The sequence below is a fragment of the Filicampus tigris genome, chromosome 9 (genome assembly GCF_054856515.1).
Source record: "Filicampus tigris isolate MCC_2025a chromosome 9, RoL_Ftig_1.0, whole genome shotgun sequence".
NCBI lineage: Eukaryota > Metazoa > Chordata > Actinopteri > Syngnathiformes > Syngnathidae > Filicampus > Filicampus tigris.
Window position 1 is genome coordinate 9,308,258 of NC_141225.1, and position 16,259 is coordinate 9,324,516.

General features: G+C 41.4%; 1 protein-coding gene across 1 annotated transcript; it reads left to right on the top strand.

Annotated features, from left to right (window-relative positions):
• Positions 1-402: 402 nt before the first annotated feature.
• Positions 403-13,906, top strand: dctn2 (dynactin 2 (p50)). The gene is made up of 14 exons (XM_086041367.1): positions 403-646; positions 925-993; positions 6,784-6,880; positions 6,991-7,052; positions 8,053-8,151; positions 8,248-8,408; positions 8,626-8,779; positions 8,924-8,989; positions 9,156-9,194; positions 9,317-9,394; positions 10,566-10,637; positions 10,720-10,822; positions 12,993-13,084; positions 13,309-13,906. The coding sequence occupies exons 1-14, from the start codon at positions 611-613 to the stop codon at positions 13,393-13,395; spliced, it is 1,215 nt and encodes a 404-aa protein (XP_085897493.1). The 5' UTR covers positions 403-610; the 3' UTR covers positions 13,396-13,906.
• The last annotated feature ends 2,353 nt before the right edge of the window (positions 13,907-16,259 follow it).

The following is a 16,259-nucleotide window of genomic DNA, read 5'->3' on the forward strand; positions in this document are numbered from 1 at the left end:
CACTCTTGTGGCGTTATATTTAAGTACAGTTTCATTGCGCCTAATCTGAAAGGGGGCGGACCGACAAATCTGGCAACCACTTCGACTGGTTAGTCTGAGTGTTTTGCTTGTATCTTTGGCACCACCGCGTGGCTACTTTTGCTACATCTCATATTTATATATGAGAAATAAAGTAATGTCAGTTATTTTTAATTATAGGTGGGAAACACACAAAAAAACTTGATTTTGACTTTTGATACTGACTTGCGATAAAAGTTTGTAATTTTTTAACGCTAAATCCGTTCTTTTGTGTCTACACCAAACACTGCGCATGCGCATGAAGGCAACGCTTTGTTGTGCGTTTGATTCGTTTACCAAGATGAGCCGTCTCCGTCGTTTGTACTTAGTGGCGCTTTAACAACACCGCCAATGCGCGACGGATGAAATTAAACCAAACGCACAATACTGTCAGATGAAGCCAGCGACCACATCAGCCTACGGGGCGTCTGCTAGATACTCAGCTCTGCTCGCGATTGCCTTTTTGTCACATTTCGGCTCAGCTAATCGATAAATAACACACTTAGTGTCGTCTGTAGTGTTGTGTCGGTATCGCGATTTGCTTTCACGCATAATGGCTGATCCCAAATACGCCAATTTACCAGGAATTGTAAGTGGCTATAGCTTAGCAAGTTAGCCTAGTTTCAGCTAAGAGACTAGCTTTTGCTAACATTGACTCAGCTGTTTTACTAGCGTTATAAAGAGATATAAATGATAGGAATGTACTATTTTGCCTGTTAAATGTTTTGTGTGGTGCGCTAAAAGCCATCGCAGATTAAAGAGTAGATAAAGTTGTATCGTGTTTGAATGAGCCGGGGCGTTGGCCAAGCACGAAGATGCTGCTGGTCGTGTATTTTGGTTGTAATTGTTATTTTGTTGTTTAAATAGGCTTTCAACGAGCCGGATGTGTACGAGACAGGTGACCTACCAGAAGATGACCAGGCTCAGTTCGAGTCCGTAAGTTGCTTCCTTTTAGAATAATTAATGATAACAATGATGAACATAATAATGAACATAACGTCAGTTGTGTGTCTATTTTCGACCCAATACCGCCATCAAATCGACAGATACTCACTTGTGGCAAGATTGCATAAAATACATCAAGTAGTTTGCATTTTAAAGGGTGATAGGACCATCATGAATGGACTTTTAATGTTGATAGGAGTTATTGCATTTAAGACTTATTCGCCAGAGTCTACCGTAACTGTAGATGTTTCCTCATATAGTGGCCTTACTCAACTCCATAATACCAAGAATTAGCAGAATATGAACCCATGAATTGTCCATTGGTGTGAATATGAGTGTGAATGGTTGTCTATATGTGCCTGGCCCCTGCTCCGGACTGGCTACCATTCCAGGGTGGATCCTACTTTTCTCACCAAAAGTCAGCTGGCATGGGCTGACCAGCTCATCGTGACCCCAATGAGGGCAGGTGGTATAGAAAATGGCTGGTGGTGCTATTCGATTGACTGGTGACTAGTCCAGAGTTTACACAATTTCCCTCGCCTAAAATAATCTGGAATTGAAGATTCAAAATTGTCCATAGGTGAGAATGTCATTAGTTGTTAGTCGATATGTGTTCTGCGATTGGCTGGCGACCAGTTCAGAGTGGACCGCGTTTCTAACACCCAAGTCAGCTGGGACAGACTCCAGTTCACACACAACCCTCATGAGGACAAGCTATAGTAAAGAATGGATGGATATTTTCTGAACATTACTTCCTCAATAATGTATATTACAATTCAAATAGATGGGCTTTGTTGTCGTGTATTTGAATGAATGCTGGAATTATTCCAGCCCCTTGCTAAATTATCAGGTCAATTTTGAAGTATTAACCACTATTTGAGGAAGTCATTACAACTAATTGAACCAGTTATTGTTACAAATTCGATTATCGAGTATTTGAGTATCTTGAATTTACACCGTCTTGTGTTGTTTCCCACTGCTATGGTTCTGGGGTTATAACTAGTAAAAAGATCATTTCGACAGCTTTCAAATGATTGGACTCCTAAGTTTGAAGAGTTTAAACCTAATTAGCATTTTCCCTTCCATGTCGGTCTTCCCCTCCCAATGCCTTTGTTGTTTTGGCTCTAACCCACCTCTCCTCGGACCCTAGCTTTTACAAGTAAGACTGGCCGTGTTTTATACTCCTAGTGGGCTTCCATGCTGTGCTTTTACTTGCATGACTTTTATAATCACACTTCCACTTTTCCTATGTGTTGATTTGAAGGGAATTAGGAGATTCAAAATGTTCATTGCAGGGGCTCAATAGTATTGTCAATGTATGTGTTGCTATTTTTAAACTTTTCAGAAAGACAGGATGACTTGCCTGCCTGTGTTTTTATAGAAAGGAGCGTTTGTACTCAGAACTGTATTTCCACTCCCTCTCTAACTTGTCATGCTGTCTAGCAGCTGCTTAATGGCTAACCTCACTCCTCGCTCTGACTAACTTGGCTGTTTAAAGGCCTCCACGTGCTCCACATCTTAATAGCACTTTATCTTAATATCAGCCTTATTGCATGTGACACTACAAGCTGTATCGAACGATACAAGGTGCGTCGGAAAAGTTGCAGATCTGGTGTAGCGAAAGATATTTCAAATTCAAACGGCAAGCATTCGAAGTAATCCCTTTGGAGCCTAAATAATCTTCATAAACTCCTGGAAAGCAAATGCTCCAGGATTGTGCTGGTTAACCGTCTGGCCCACATTGAAGGGGAATACTCATAGTTTGGGTTTGAAACACCTTTTGTAACTATATTCCTGGAACCTTTATGACACACCGCGTATGTAGGGATGTTAAAGTGACAATGTGTAGAGTGTTCTGATTTTTCAATGATCATTCATTTTAAAAACCCACTATTCATTTCAATAACATGTAAAAAATACGCTCTATCGCATCAACATAATTATTTTCATAGGACCGTAGGTGAAGAAATCTCTAATTATATTAGAGGAGGCTGCCATGTTTCGCTGCCATATTTGTGCTTGCACCTCTGCTGAATAAACTCTTGGTAGTCTTGTGACGTGACGCGTGGTCTCTCGGAGGCGCCGTAGTGCGTTTGCTTCAAAATGCACAGCCTTCCATCTTGGGTTGTTGCATTCTTTTAGTTGACCACTAGATGAAACTAAATTCTACATAATGCCCTTTTAACAGAAATGTGACCAATGTGTATCAAATTGTTTGGGAATCTTGTAGGTTATTCCTATAATTCTATCTTAAAATGTCACGCAATGTTTCAGTTGCCATATGTGGTGATGCTACAGGGGGTCCTCCTCGGTTTACGACAGAATTCAGGTTGTACGTCGGCGAAGTAACCTAGATTTGTTTGCAACTTAGAATGCACAAAATTCATTCACGGAGTAGAAAAGTTGTAATTACTATTAACTATTGGTATGAAAAACACTCAAGTACAGCGGTAGCTGAGATTTTGCCCACTGCAAATTCCATATATGCCTGGATGTCGTAAACCAAGGACCACCCTATACTTATTTTGATGGGTGCCCAATGAGTTGATGTTGTAGAGAGGCTCAGCGTAGACTGACTGATAAGGGCATAATGTAGACGTTCTTTATACATAAGTCAATATTTTTCCTGTATTTTTTGCTAGAGACTTAACTGCTTCAAACAGAGTGAGGGCTTAGCGGTATAGCTTGAAATACATATCATGGCATTATTTTAATCTTTTGGTCCTAATAGTAATGTTGAGTGTAAAAATCACAACGAGGATATTTGTGATTGGGTTATTTATGCCGTTGGCGAGTTCCGGCCGGTATTAGGGCGTGTGCTAAATTGCTAAATTTTTTGTCTAGATACGTGTTGATTCTAATAGAACATTTCTGTTCATAACTGCTGGATCTCCACCCTTACGCGGTTCTAATAAGGCTTCAGTAAAAAGTCGACCGTACACCTAAGAACTTAATTGACTATTCTTGACTGCGTTTCACTTTAGCGATTAGCACACTTAGCGAGCTCTCGTTCGCCTCCGCGGTGAAAACGCTACTTGTTAGTGGGGTCGTTTATTTGTCAACAATGGAGGAGATGATGCGCAGCACGCAGTTGGTTGCTGCTCTGCACGGACTTACAGTACATATAGTATGTCTAAATTAAGAGCGTGCTGCTACAGGGCAAAATAGCTTAGCGCTTAGCATTCAAGCAGCCACGGACGAAATTACTTCCCGGAGTACTGGCGACAGCGTGTAGTAGGATAACCTTTTTTTTTTTTATTATTATTTATTTTTTTAACCAGTTCGGCGCTGGACCTGCCCACAGTAGCATGCCACTAATGGTGAGCGAGGGGGATAAGTGCCCTTTAAAGAAACCGCATCTTTGGAGATCGCGATTTCGGTCCCAAAACGATAAATCGTTCAGCCCTAGTGTATGGATTGAAAAGAGGACCCCACCACCCACCCACTTCCCCTCACCTCACACTGTCACAATTGGGGCAAGAGAGAAAGAACTAGAGACGTGCCAGATGATTTCAGGGTGCTCACTGAAGCATTCACTGCTTTCTTTCTGATCTCCTTTCCCTGATCCCGGTCAGCTGATCCCACTCTGAGTGTGCGTGTGTTTGTGTGAGTGAGTGTGTGTGATAACCACATTAATAAGTGTTGTCTCTCTCTCCCACCCCGCAACCGTTTTATGCTCTTTCTAACTCTCTTTGGAAACCCAAGGAGCTGGTAAGAGCCTGACTAACCCTCCTTGTCGCCATCTTGCTTCCTCCACCCCTCCCACCCTTCATCAGTCTAACCTTCCGAGTTTCGCCTCGTTTGATATTGTCTTGTCTGTCACTGGTGTTTTAATTCAAAATCTTCAGTTCGTCATAATTAATTATCAACCAGTAGTTGACAACATTTGTTCCCTGTTCCATTCACATACCGTACTGTACGTGTACTTGGTATTCCATGACTTCATAATGAGTTCAACATATTGAGTTTGAGTTTTAGTGTGACACTGCTTTTTAATCATACTGAAAATCACCAAGGAAGTCCCACCCCAAACTAATCTGCATCGTTTTAATTTTGTCATTCATATATGATGAATTTATCACAATCATTTTAATTTCTAAGGGAATCTTGTTTAAAAGGTTTTTGTTGGGTGGTGGTTATCAAGTTTATCTGCAAGTTTCCTTTTTTTTTTATGCTATCACAAATACAGGGGGTCCTTGTTTTACAACGGTTACAAAGTTCATTCCCACATTGGAGACGTAACCAGAATCTTAACACGTATGCCAGAAAGCAGAGTCCAGTCTATCACTAATACACACAACTATAGTAAATATTCTTGTGAAAAACACATCTAGGCCATAAATATAAAACAATCCCGTTAAAAATACTTAAGTCAACCCAGACATATTTTTTCAAGAATATGTTGTATGCAGGCCCACTAGTTGAAACGAGGCATTCTGATAAATATTGAGTTTGTGGAATAAGAGTTTAATCCACCCGTTTTTTAGCCATCTCTGGGGGCAGCCATTTTGTCACTTCTGTCAAAACATGGTCACCCCCAGAGATGGCTAAAAAGGGCTGGATTTTGCGGCTTAACACAAATTCCACAAACGCAATATTAATCAGAATGTCGTGTTTCAACTAGTGGGCCTGCATAGAACATATTCTTGAAAAAAAATGTTTGGGTTGACTTCCGCTTTAACCCATTAAGGACGGAAGCGCATAACCGCGTTTCTACCACTAGAGCCGTGAGCGATGTTGTGTCTGTCTCTTTTTGTAATCCAATTCTCCGTCTCTTTAATTTACTATATACAGAATATACACGTGACGCTGTCGCGAGACTGCGGAGGATGTCGTGGAATTTTTTCGAGCCGTAGGTAGGCTAATGGCGGACGCCGTCGATCGCCGGGAGCTCTGATAAGTAACGGCAGTGCTATTTGGACGACACGCACAACCAGTGGAACCAGTCAAACGTGATATGATATGGTTTGCAGACAATGACGATATTGACATCGTAATTACCACTCATTTTTTTTTAAATTAAAACAGTGCTTCTCTTGCACTGACACGTTATTTTTACATCTTCGATTGAAACAGTAAATAATAATATTTCTGCCTGTGTGAAAAGCCACATGTCTAAGATCTTTAATTCTTTTGGAGTTATGTTTCTGTCTGCTACAGGGGCTGAGATATTAATCATTTTGTAAATGTTGAATTTCTGGGAGAACTTCAGGTTTTCAAGGGTAATTCCAAAGGCGACCTTAGTTTTTGTGGAGCTGTTGAGACAGGCGCTTTAGTCTTTAATGGGTTAAGTATGGCGGTAAGTGGGCATGACGACATATTCTTACCTCATTGTGCAAACTAGTTAATTGCACTCTTTTCATAGCCTCAAAACCTTGTTTATTTCTGAAGTAGGACTGCAACTAATGATTATTTTTGTAATTGATTAATCGATGAATAGGAAAAAAATCCCAAAGTAAAAGCGAATGTTTCTTTTTGATTCAACATGAAGATAATCATTCTGATATCATGGAGGGCTATGGAAATTGGAGAATAGTTACTGTTAAGAAGCTGAAATTTTGAGGACTTGGACAATTTTAAATTAAAAAGGCATCTACATGATTAATTGGTCATCAAAAGTAATTTAATTAATTAAATAAAAAATCGATTAGTTTGATAATCGATAAGTTGTCGATTAATCAATTTGCACCTCTCGTCAGGAACCTAATAAACTGAGGACCCCCTGCATACATCTGTATATATTCTGTATATACACATCTGACTTTTGTCCCCCGATAACAGGAAGAATTATGCAGCGATAGTGTGGAGAGAATCGTGGTCAACCCCAATGCTGCCTATGACAAGTTCAAGGACAAGCACGTCAGCGCCAAAGGACTGGGTCAGCTTCTACCTGATAAGTGGACCAAAAAAGTCCACCAACTGCTCTGGCAGTTGATTTAGACTTTGTTTTGACTTTTGTCATTGTTCTCCTTGCTGTCCTTTGTGCAGACTTCTCAGACAGAATCAGTAAAAGCAGAAGAGTGGGCTACGAGTCTGGAGAATTTGAAATTGTGAGTACAGTCTGTTCTGTTAAGAGGCTTTCCATCTGAGAGAAGCAAAACTGTAACTAGAGTAAATCTGGATTTTACCAATTGAAAGGTTGGCTCCTAATAGAGAACTTTGAAATATACAGTAGTTGGGGAAAATACATTTCAGCGTAATTCTGATAAAACAAGCACATTTGATGCAAGTACCGTACAGCTGAATATGCTATTCCCCCATCACATGGACATGTTTTCATGTTTTTTTGAAGGGAGAGGAGTTTTCATGTAACATTTTGAATGGACCCTTATTTGTATTTTTGGTTGTGGTGCTTTTTTGATTAATTTTGAATTGGTTGATCAAGGGGCTGACTAATAACATGAATGAATAAAAGGGTTGAAGGGCGGAAACGGATCAGTTTTTCCACATCCACCAACTTCCTGTGGATGCACGCACCACTCAATGTTAAGTGGGCGCAAAAGTAGCGAGCCAAGGGAAAACTTGACATTCTCAAAAATGTCCAAAACTTGGGATTAGTTCACACTTAAAAAAAATAAGAAAGTGCAGTGTGTCTTCGGCATAGCAGAAAATGGCGTACACAGCAGCACGTTTGCCGAGCCAAGACAACGTAAACATTGTTAATTAATTTTATATAGCCTGCCACCGCTTGTTAGAATGTATTGTAATACCCCAGAAATGGTGCACATTTATTCACTTAATTGAGCAAAAGGAACTGGTAATAAGCAGATTCAAACTCTAACTTCTGTCATCAAATCTGGCACTCAAGACAAAATGGCTAACGTCCAGCAAGGTATATATAGCTGCATCCCCAAATGATTGTATTATACCTCATTGAAAAGTTAATAAAATACTAAGAAATGCTTTTTGTTTATATACTGTATGTTTTTTGCATGGGTGTCCGCTTATAACAAAGTAAAATGTCTCTAACACCTTAGCCTCCCCATCTTAACTTCCCATGGAAAATCCTTTGCAAACATATTCTTGTGTTTTTACCTTGTTGTGGTGCAGCTGGGAGAGGGCTGCGGCATCAAGGAAACGCCCCAGCAGAAATATCAGCGACTGGTGAACGAGATCCAGGAGCTCTGTCAAGAAGTGGACACCATCCAGGTGGCCGTCAAACACGCACGCAAACAAACGTTCTTGAATTGCAGCCATTTATTGGCGTGACACAGTTCCAATGTTGCGCATTGACTGCGCCGCCAGGCCGTCACAAAGGAAAGCAACGCGGAGGAGCGCCTGACTCCGGTGGTCCTCGCCCAGCAGGCGGCCCAGCTCAAGCAGCATCTGGTTTCCGCTCACTTGGACTCGCTGCTGGGTCCGCAGGCGCACATCAACCTGGCCGATCCGGACGGAGCGCTGGCCAGGTGAGCCGCTGCACATGTACGCACGCCATGCCTAGAATTTGTTTTCATATGAATATTTACTGTAGCTGTTTTTACAACTACATTAGCAGCGGTTAGTGATAGATTACAGGGTCTTCAGATTTGCATTGAAATTCAGGTTGGAACGCTACCATGGGGGAGGAACGCCGTCGTAATCCAAAGACTCTTTGAAATCATTTGGCTACGTCTCCTTCCTCAGGCGCCTGCTCACACAGCTAGAGGCGGCCAAGGGCAATCGCAGCTGCTTCGCGGGAGACAGCAAGGTGCCGGTGTCGGCCAAGGGCCCAGACGGGGTTGTCCTCTACGAGTTGCACAGCAGACCCGAGCAGGAGAAGTTCAATGATTCTGCCAAGGTAAAAAAAAAAACTGTTGAACCCTAGTTTATTACATGGGATGTGTTTCCAGTTTGAATTCATACAAGTATTTGCAAGCTACAAATTGAATGTAGTCAAAATGAAGACAGCATATTTAATTGTGCTACCTTGTTCTCTCTGTAGATGGCAGAATTGGAGAAGCGTCTGGCAGACCTAGAGATGGCTGTTGGCTCAGCATCAGACAAAAAGGTACTGGCACTAATTCCATTCGTCTGCTTCCCTCTTCAGACCTCACACACACACACACACACACGTGCGCACGCAGTGTATTCGTTGCGATGGAAACATAACCTCCCACCTCGATTTATTTGACTGTGTTTAACCCATGCTGTTGTCCTTGGCGTTTCCACTGCAGGGTCCTCTAAGCGCCGGCATGCAAGGGGTCAGTCTAACAGTGAGTCAATCACTTAATTGTGTCGTCACCACAATCTATCGCCAAAGAACGAGGTCACACTTCAGAGATGACATCGCTTCCTGTCACGTTTCCTTATTAACTCGGCCCGTCGTTTGCTTCAGGATACTTTGGAACTCCTCCAGGCCAGGGTCAGTGCGCTGGACTCGGCTACTTTGGATCAAGTGGAGGCCAGGCTGCAGGTATGGCTCACACGAGGTGGCGGTGTGCAAATTGTTGCGGACAGAGGGGCCAAGTCATTCAGACAGGAGGAAAATCAAGAACACAAAGTAAAACACTTATGGATGTATTTTTAAAATGGTGGTTGTTATGTAAACACCAAGGTAAATCATTCAAAAACTTTTTGCACCATGTGACTCATTCGAAAACTTTTTTTTAAATCAATTCGAGAGTGGAAGTAAATAATCAACTGAAATAATGTGGTTGCATAAATGTGCACACCCTCATAACCGGAAATGTGGCTGCATTCAGAACTAACAAGTCACATTCAAACTCATGTTAAATTGGAGGCGACACATCTGCCACCATTTAAAATTGCTTTTGACCCTAAGTAAAACTTGTGTTCTTGTAAGCTTTTCCTGAGCTATATAGGATTGATATATTTTATGTGTAAGGATTTTCATATATTAAAATGTAAACATTGCCAATAAAGTAATAGGTTGAGGGTGTGATAATAAAGGTTTATGATTGCCTACATACGCCACAAGATCGTGGCAAGGCACTACTTTTGTCTAAATGAATCTTTAAACTCACTTCAATCTACAGTCATGGGGGGGGGGGGGGAGACCATTTTGTTTTCTTCCAGTTGTTCCATTTTAATGCCTGGCACCATCAAAGGTGCATAATGTGACTAACAGAAGACAAAACATCGAATGAAGTAACCAGGGTGACACAATATTTTTTTTCCATGACGATAGTTCTTTGGCACCAAGATGGCATCAAAGCATTTCTTTTGTCTAAATCACTTAAACATAAGTGAGTTTTTCAATGAATAACAGAAGATAGGTTTCAAAATAAATTCAGAATAGTTGCAATTGCTAATGTGGTGGACGTATTGTTGGTGTGTTAGTATTGTTATTCTATGTAGGGTTGAAACTAGTAATAGTCATTTAAAACATTTTGTAAGGGGCTAGGTTGTCTGCTGTTCATCAATCTTTGCCATTCGCAGCGAGTCTTGGTCCCTAAGCTCCACGACTAGTGAGAGATGACTCTACATAAAAGCACACTCACAAAAACATAAAGCAAACATAACCATTTACACGTTGATTGACTTTGAGGGTTCCACTCAAAGTGTCAAAGCGATCAACCATGTACAACATCTAACACGAGCACAATCGGATTCCTCCATTTTAGAGCGTGCTCGGGAAGATGAACGAGATCGCCAAACACAAAACGGCCATCGAGGACGCCGACACCCAAAACAAGGTCAACGCTTGCTTCACTTTGAGTTTACTCGCATGTATGTCAAGGTTTTGCTGCTGTTTGTTAAGTTTGACTGTGTTTGCAGCTGTCGCAGCTGTATGACGCAGTGCAGAAGTGGGAGGCCATGTCCACCTCCGTGCCTGAGGTGGTCCAGAGGCTGGTCACTGTCAAGGAGCTGCATGAGCAAGGTGACAAAACTCGCAAGACTCAACAATGAGCGCAGTCTTGCCAAGGCGCCGGCGTAGTGTTGCTCGGAACCACCGTACCCACGGGAGCTCACTGACGGGGGGGGGGATGTATTTAGGTTAGCGGGGAGGGGCGAATGGTTGCAACCGTGAAGAAATGTCATCATTGTGTGTAAACGGAGTGCAACACTTGACAATGGGAGAATGATATGACTATATCACATCTTATCTAATATGCATCGAAGTAAGAGTCCATTGGATTATTTCATTGTAAAAGAAGCCATTTTATCATCAGGGGTTTTTAGTGGGTACCTCCGACGGCCCATTTTGAGGTATTAATGGGGAAATGGAGCAATATTGTAAAGTTTGATGAATATCTGGTGTTGCATTCTTTGTGTCCAGTCTTGTATTTGCCCAAACAGCACGAGCGCAATAACGCCAAGGTTCATTTTAATGCAAGGCGCTATGGTAGGAACGGACGTCATGTTGTTGGCTGAGCCTTCACTTGCACCCACTAGCTGCTATTGAGTGATACGCCAGATTGTTGTCGTCGTTGTCGTCTATATGGGTTATCATATGTAGTGCTTAGGGGCTGGACTTGTACCTCAAATCCACAATTGCTGTTCGTTAACCACTGAATCCCGCATCCGTTTGAATGGATTACTATTTGCGCTTTGCTGAGAAACACATCGATATATGTGTAACATCCAATTATATCATGATGGTAAATGAAGTGCACTTTTATAGAGCTTTATCTACCACATATGTTGTCCAAGGTGCGCTGCCAAGGCAAAACATATGGAGTAGACATATGCGCTAACAACATCTGTTGCCTTGGTGGAGGTAAGCAATGAAGTAACAAAGACAGTCCAGCTGGTCTTCATTGACTGCCTTAACAGTTGAATTTAAATATTCTCATACACATGCAAACGGTTCCGTGTTTTGTTCTCAAATGGAGATGGGTGTCACACGGCACATGCGCTTCTCCCACATGCATACGTCACACAGACATGAGACGCGTGTGCATGTGTGAAGTGACTTGACTCTGGAAATACTAATTTGGCGTTTGTTTTTAATGACCAATTTGCTCCTAAATTCATGTCACCGCCAATTCGTGTATAGCCCTAGTCCTTATCCTTGTTTCAAGAATCAAATAATTACAGTACACTTTAGACACCAATTCTTGTCTTGCTGAAATTAGCCTGTTTTGAGAGGTGGGCCGTGTGTCATGCAAATGAGTGACTGTGACATCATATACTGCCGGGCCAATGACAAATACAGATTTCATTGCAACAACCGAAGCAGCTTCTACTGAAAGCAGCAGAGCTCACAAACTTTGGGGGAAAATAAAACACCAGAATGCATAAAAACAAAGTCATTTTCACTCCTGGAGGCAACACTTCATACACGGACTAGACTTTGTATGGCACATGGACAAATCCCCAAACACCATATCGGCATCACCAAGACATCAAGTTTGTGCCACTTATCAGAATTTGTGCATCCTACAAAACTCAATGCAGCTTTGCTTACCTTTTACGGATGACATCATAGCAGGGGTGTTGCAGCCATGGAGGATGTGGGTATTTCTGACTTTTGTTGCTTGCTGATCATTTCATGGACGAGAATTCTGTATGGCGTACGTATTATGTATATTAGCTCAGAACAGTTCACTCATAAACTCACCAAGATTTACTTGGTGTTTGAATTTCTACTCACAGGCACATATTTGTTTTATCCTCTATTTGGAAAAAAAAAAAAGACTAATAGTACTGTGCAGCATCATACTGAGTTGTAGTACTTTTTTTTGTGTCTGCATGACTGCATTACACAGCACTGCCTCCCAGTGGCCAAGGCCAGCACACTAGAAGGAGCAGCACACTTAATTGGATTGCAGCATTAAATCATGGTGCCCAAACTGTTTTTCGTGCTTTACATTCTATTTAATTACGCTATTACTCTGTTTATATATGAGGTAGTTTTCGGGGGGGAGGCTGGAACGCACTGATTTATTTCAATGGGGAAATATGATTTGACGTCCGAGCATGGTCACAGAATGAATTATTAAACTCATCTCAAGGCACCGCTGTATTTGTATACAAGCCATTCAAAAGTCAATTGTTCCAAAGTCCCTTTCAGGAAGATCTCAGATGAACTTTTTTGTGTGTCACAGCTATGCAGTTTGGCCAACTGCTCACACATCTGGACACCACTCAGCAGATGATCAACAACTCTCTGAAGGACAACAACACCCTGCTGACACAGGTAAGGAAGATCAGCCACACGCAAGCCCGCAGCACCCATAGGACAGCAGAACCAGTTTGAATCCAGTCACCCAGTAATTAATAGACACTCTCTGACAGTGTCAATGAAAACCAAAGATTGTCCTCATTTGTAAAATCTACATCTCCTGTGTCAGATTAACCCCCACCCCAAAAGTTGCTCTTCCTCACCTCAAATATATCCTCTTCTCCATCTTCTCATGTCAGGTCCAGCAGACGATGAAGGAAAACCTGGTGGCCATAGAGGAGAACTTTGCCACACTTGACCAGAGGATGAAAAAGGTGTCTAAATAAAGTTGGATGAAAAAAATTAAAAACAAAAACGTTTGGACATGGACAAATGAGAGTTCCACATTGACTTTTTGACCCCCTCTCTTGCCCCCCAAAACTCTTTTTACTGCTCTCTTCCTCCACCTATGCCTTCTTCACTAAGCGGAATATTTGTAAAGATTGAAAATAAGACCAAATTTCCTCAAGCTAATTGAACTACTGTTTGGATTTTATGATTGTTGGTAGAATTCAAGATGAGGCGGGATATGTACTTGATATGTGTGCAATTAAATGGTTCACAGTAATGTTGGAAGGATACATTAGAGATGTATAGAAAAAAAAAAGTTTGTGTGGCCTCCAAAGGAAATGTGTAAATATACCTACATCATATGTTTGCTTGCGCTCAGTCGGTCACTTGTATTTATATTATGACTGGGAGTGACACACCACATACACTTTCAATCTGCTTTGTCATTGCATATAATTCAACTGTATTGTGGTCACAGAATATGATCAATAAAACAGATTAACTGGATTCATTTTATGTACTGTATTTAGATTTCTTCCAACTGTTATACTCCTTGGGAAGCAGTAGGTGGCAGCATAGCACTTAATAAAGGACACAAAGCATACAGTATAGGAGGAAAAACATCCATACACAACTTTTGTTGAAAGCATGTTTAATGAAGGAAGTCAGACCGGGATAATCCACAGCTACAGTAGAGAAAGAAGGGTGTGCCCAACACTACATACAGCGTGCAGTATTGTGTGTCATCTAAGGGGCTGCCAGACCATCTGCACTCAATTAGATCACACAACACAATATTGTTACTGTATAATAGGTGGAGGAGGAGGACTGATGATGACGATGAATGAATCTGGTTTAGGAGTGCGCGTAAATATTGGGACACGTACAAGGCAATAGTGTGCACACTAATTAATCAACATTACAATATTTTTAAAATTTACTTTCAAAGATATATATATATATATATATAATATATCGCTGGCAGCGGGGCAAAACCTTGTACCTCCAAAATGGTCACATTTCAGGAGACACAAAACATGGCTAGTTTGCTCAACAATTAGCATTGCATCGGAGCAAGCCTTTTCCAACAATTTAGATTGGGCAATACTATTGACTCAATAGTGTAAAAGTAACACCCACGCGTGTGAACTGAGCAATAGTATAGATTTCTGAAAAAATATTAACTTCGCCAAAATGTGACTTGTGAAGTTTTGGCCCGATGCCAGAGATATATTTTAAATCTTACATTTTACAAATATACATTAAAATAAATCCATCTTTATTGGGGGGGAAAAAAATCCAAAAGTTTGCATTAAAAACAATGGGAAAAATGACAGTTATTGGAGGCAAAAAAATCCACATGGGAAAAATTAATTTGAAAAATCCCACATTCAAAAAATTTAAATCCACACAATCCACATTAAATGCATTATTAGAACGTTACAAAAATATTAAACCCACATTCACATTCTTCTTCAGTGGCAAATAACTCCAACTTTCATCAGCATAGCAATGGAATGACCCTTGGGGCAGCAATGACAAATACAAAAGCAGCGGCCCTAAAATCGAACCTTGTGGAACCCCTAAAGACATTTTTTTAAAAACCCTTTGAAAACTCTTTCCTACATTATATAAAGCTGCTAATTTTTCATGTTCTTGCTTTCCAACATGCAACATAAAGCAATAGAAATGACACCAACACCGTAGACGTTCAGTTTGTGAGGCCATGTTAGACTTCAGGCTTTATTCTATCACCAGCTGCTGTATCACTCCGTCTTGCCTCTCAGCCGGGATGCTTTCCGACAGCTGCCATGTGTATGTGTATGCATGCCTGTGTGTGTGTGTATATGGGGGGGGGGGGGTGAGCTGACTGGGTGTGGCGCAAGTCTTGACCGAGGCAGTGTGGTGCTTGGCTGGAAACAGGAAATGGAACTTGCTGCAATGCAGGAAATCTTCTAGTTCATCAATACAATACCTATAAAACACAGCTCAACTTCGAAGGTTTTTATTTGTGTTCAACTTTTGAGGTCCCACAAGGCCAGGTGTCTTAATTAGCTTTATTTTACAGCACAGAACTTATTTCTGCACTTGCATGGCATTTTGAAACCTTAAGAGTACTTAAAAAGTGAGGTTTAAAGACAGTTTGACCAAAGGAATTTGTTAATTCGCTTGACTGCATTCAACTTTGGAGGTTCCATGAGATGTTGTTTATTTTGGTTTTATTGTACAGCGACCAACAGATTTTTACTCTTGGACTGGTTTAACTCACAATATTACTTAAAACAAGGTTTAAAATTGAGTTTGACCCTAGAACGTAATAATTTGCTTGAGGTTTCATGGTGATGCGGGTCAAAATAACAAACACCTCACGGTATATTATTCAGTCACAAAGCTCTTGCGAATAGAATAACTCAGAATTTCTCAATACAATATTTTATTAGTGTTTACTGTTTTCTTCTTATCAACTCACATAGTCTTACTTAATCAAGTATACTTTTGTCTTGGATGTCACGTGGAAGAATAATGAATAAAGTAAACATCGTGTGTGACTGTTAAACAAATGAAAATGATGCAAGCTCGGTTGTAAACAAGGTCTCGCTAATGAAAAGAGCCCATCCTGACAAAGTCAACAGACAGCCGGGTGGAGGTGGAGGGAACGTGGGTGTGGGGGTGGGGGTAAGGGTGTCGGGGGGTGTTGGGGTTGTGGCGGTCCAAGTGTGCCGAGCTACTCAGCAACAGCCACCCGAGCCGTGACGCGTTGCCGGTGCTGTAAGCCGGTCCTGGAGACAAGTGTTTGAGCTCGCGATTCGCTGCTCGCCGCTGTTGCTATGAGGGGGTCGCGCGCGCGCGCCACCGCCAC

Coding starts and splice junctions, on each gene's coding strand:
- dctn2 (XM_086041367.1), top strand. CDS start 611: ATGGCTGATCCCAAATACGCCAATTTACCAGGAATT. Junction 10,638..10,719: donor ACGCCGACACCCAAAACAAG/GTCAACGCTTGC, acceptor CTGTGTTTGCAG/CTGTCGCAGCTGTATGACGC. Junction 10,823..12,992: donor CAAGGAGCTGCATGAGCAAG/GTGACAAAACTC, acceptor TGTGTGTCACAG/CTATGCAGTTTGGCCAACTG.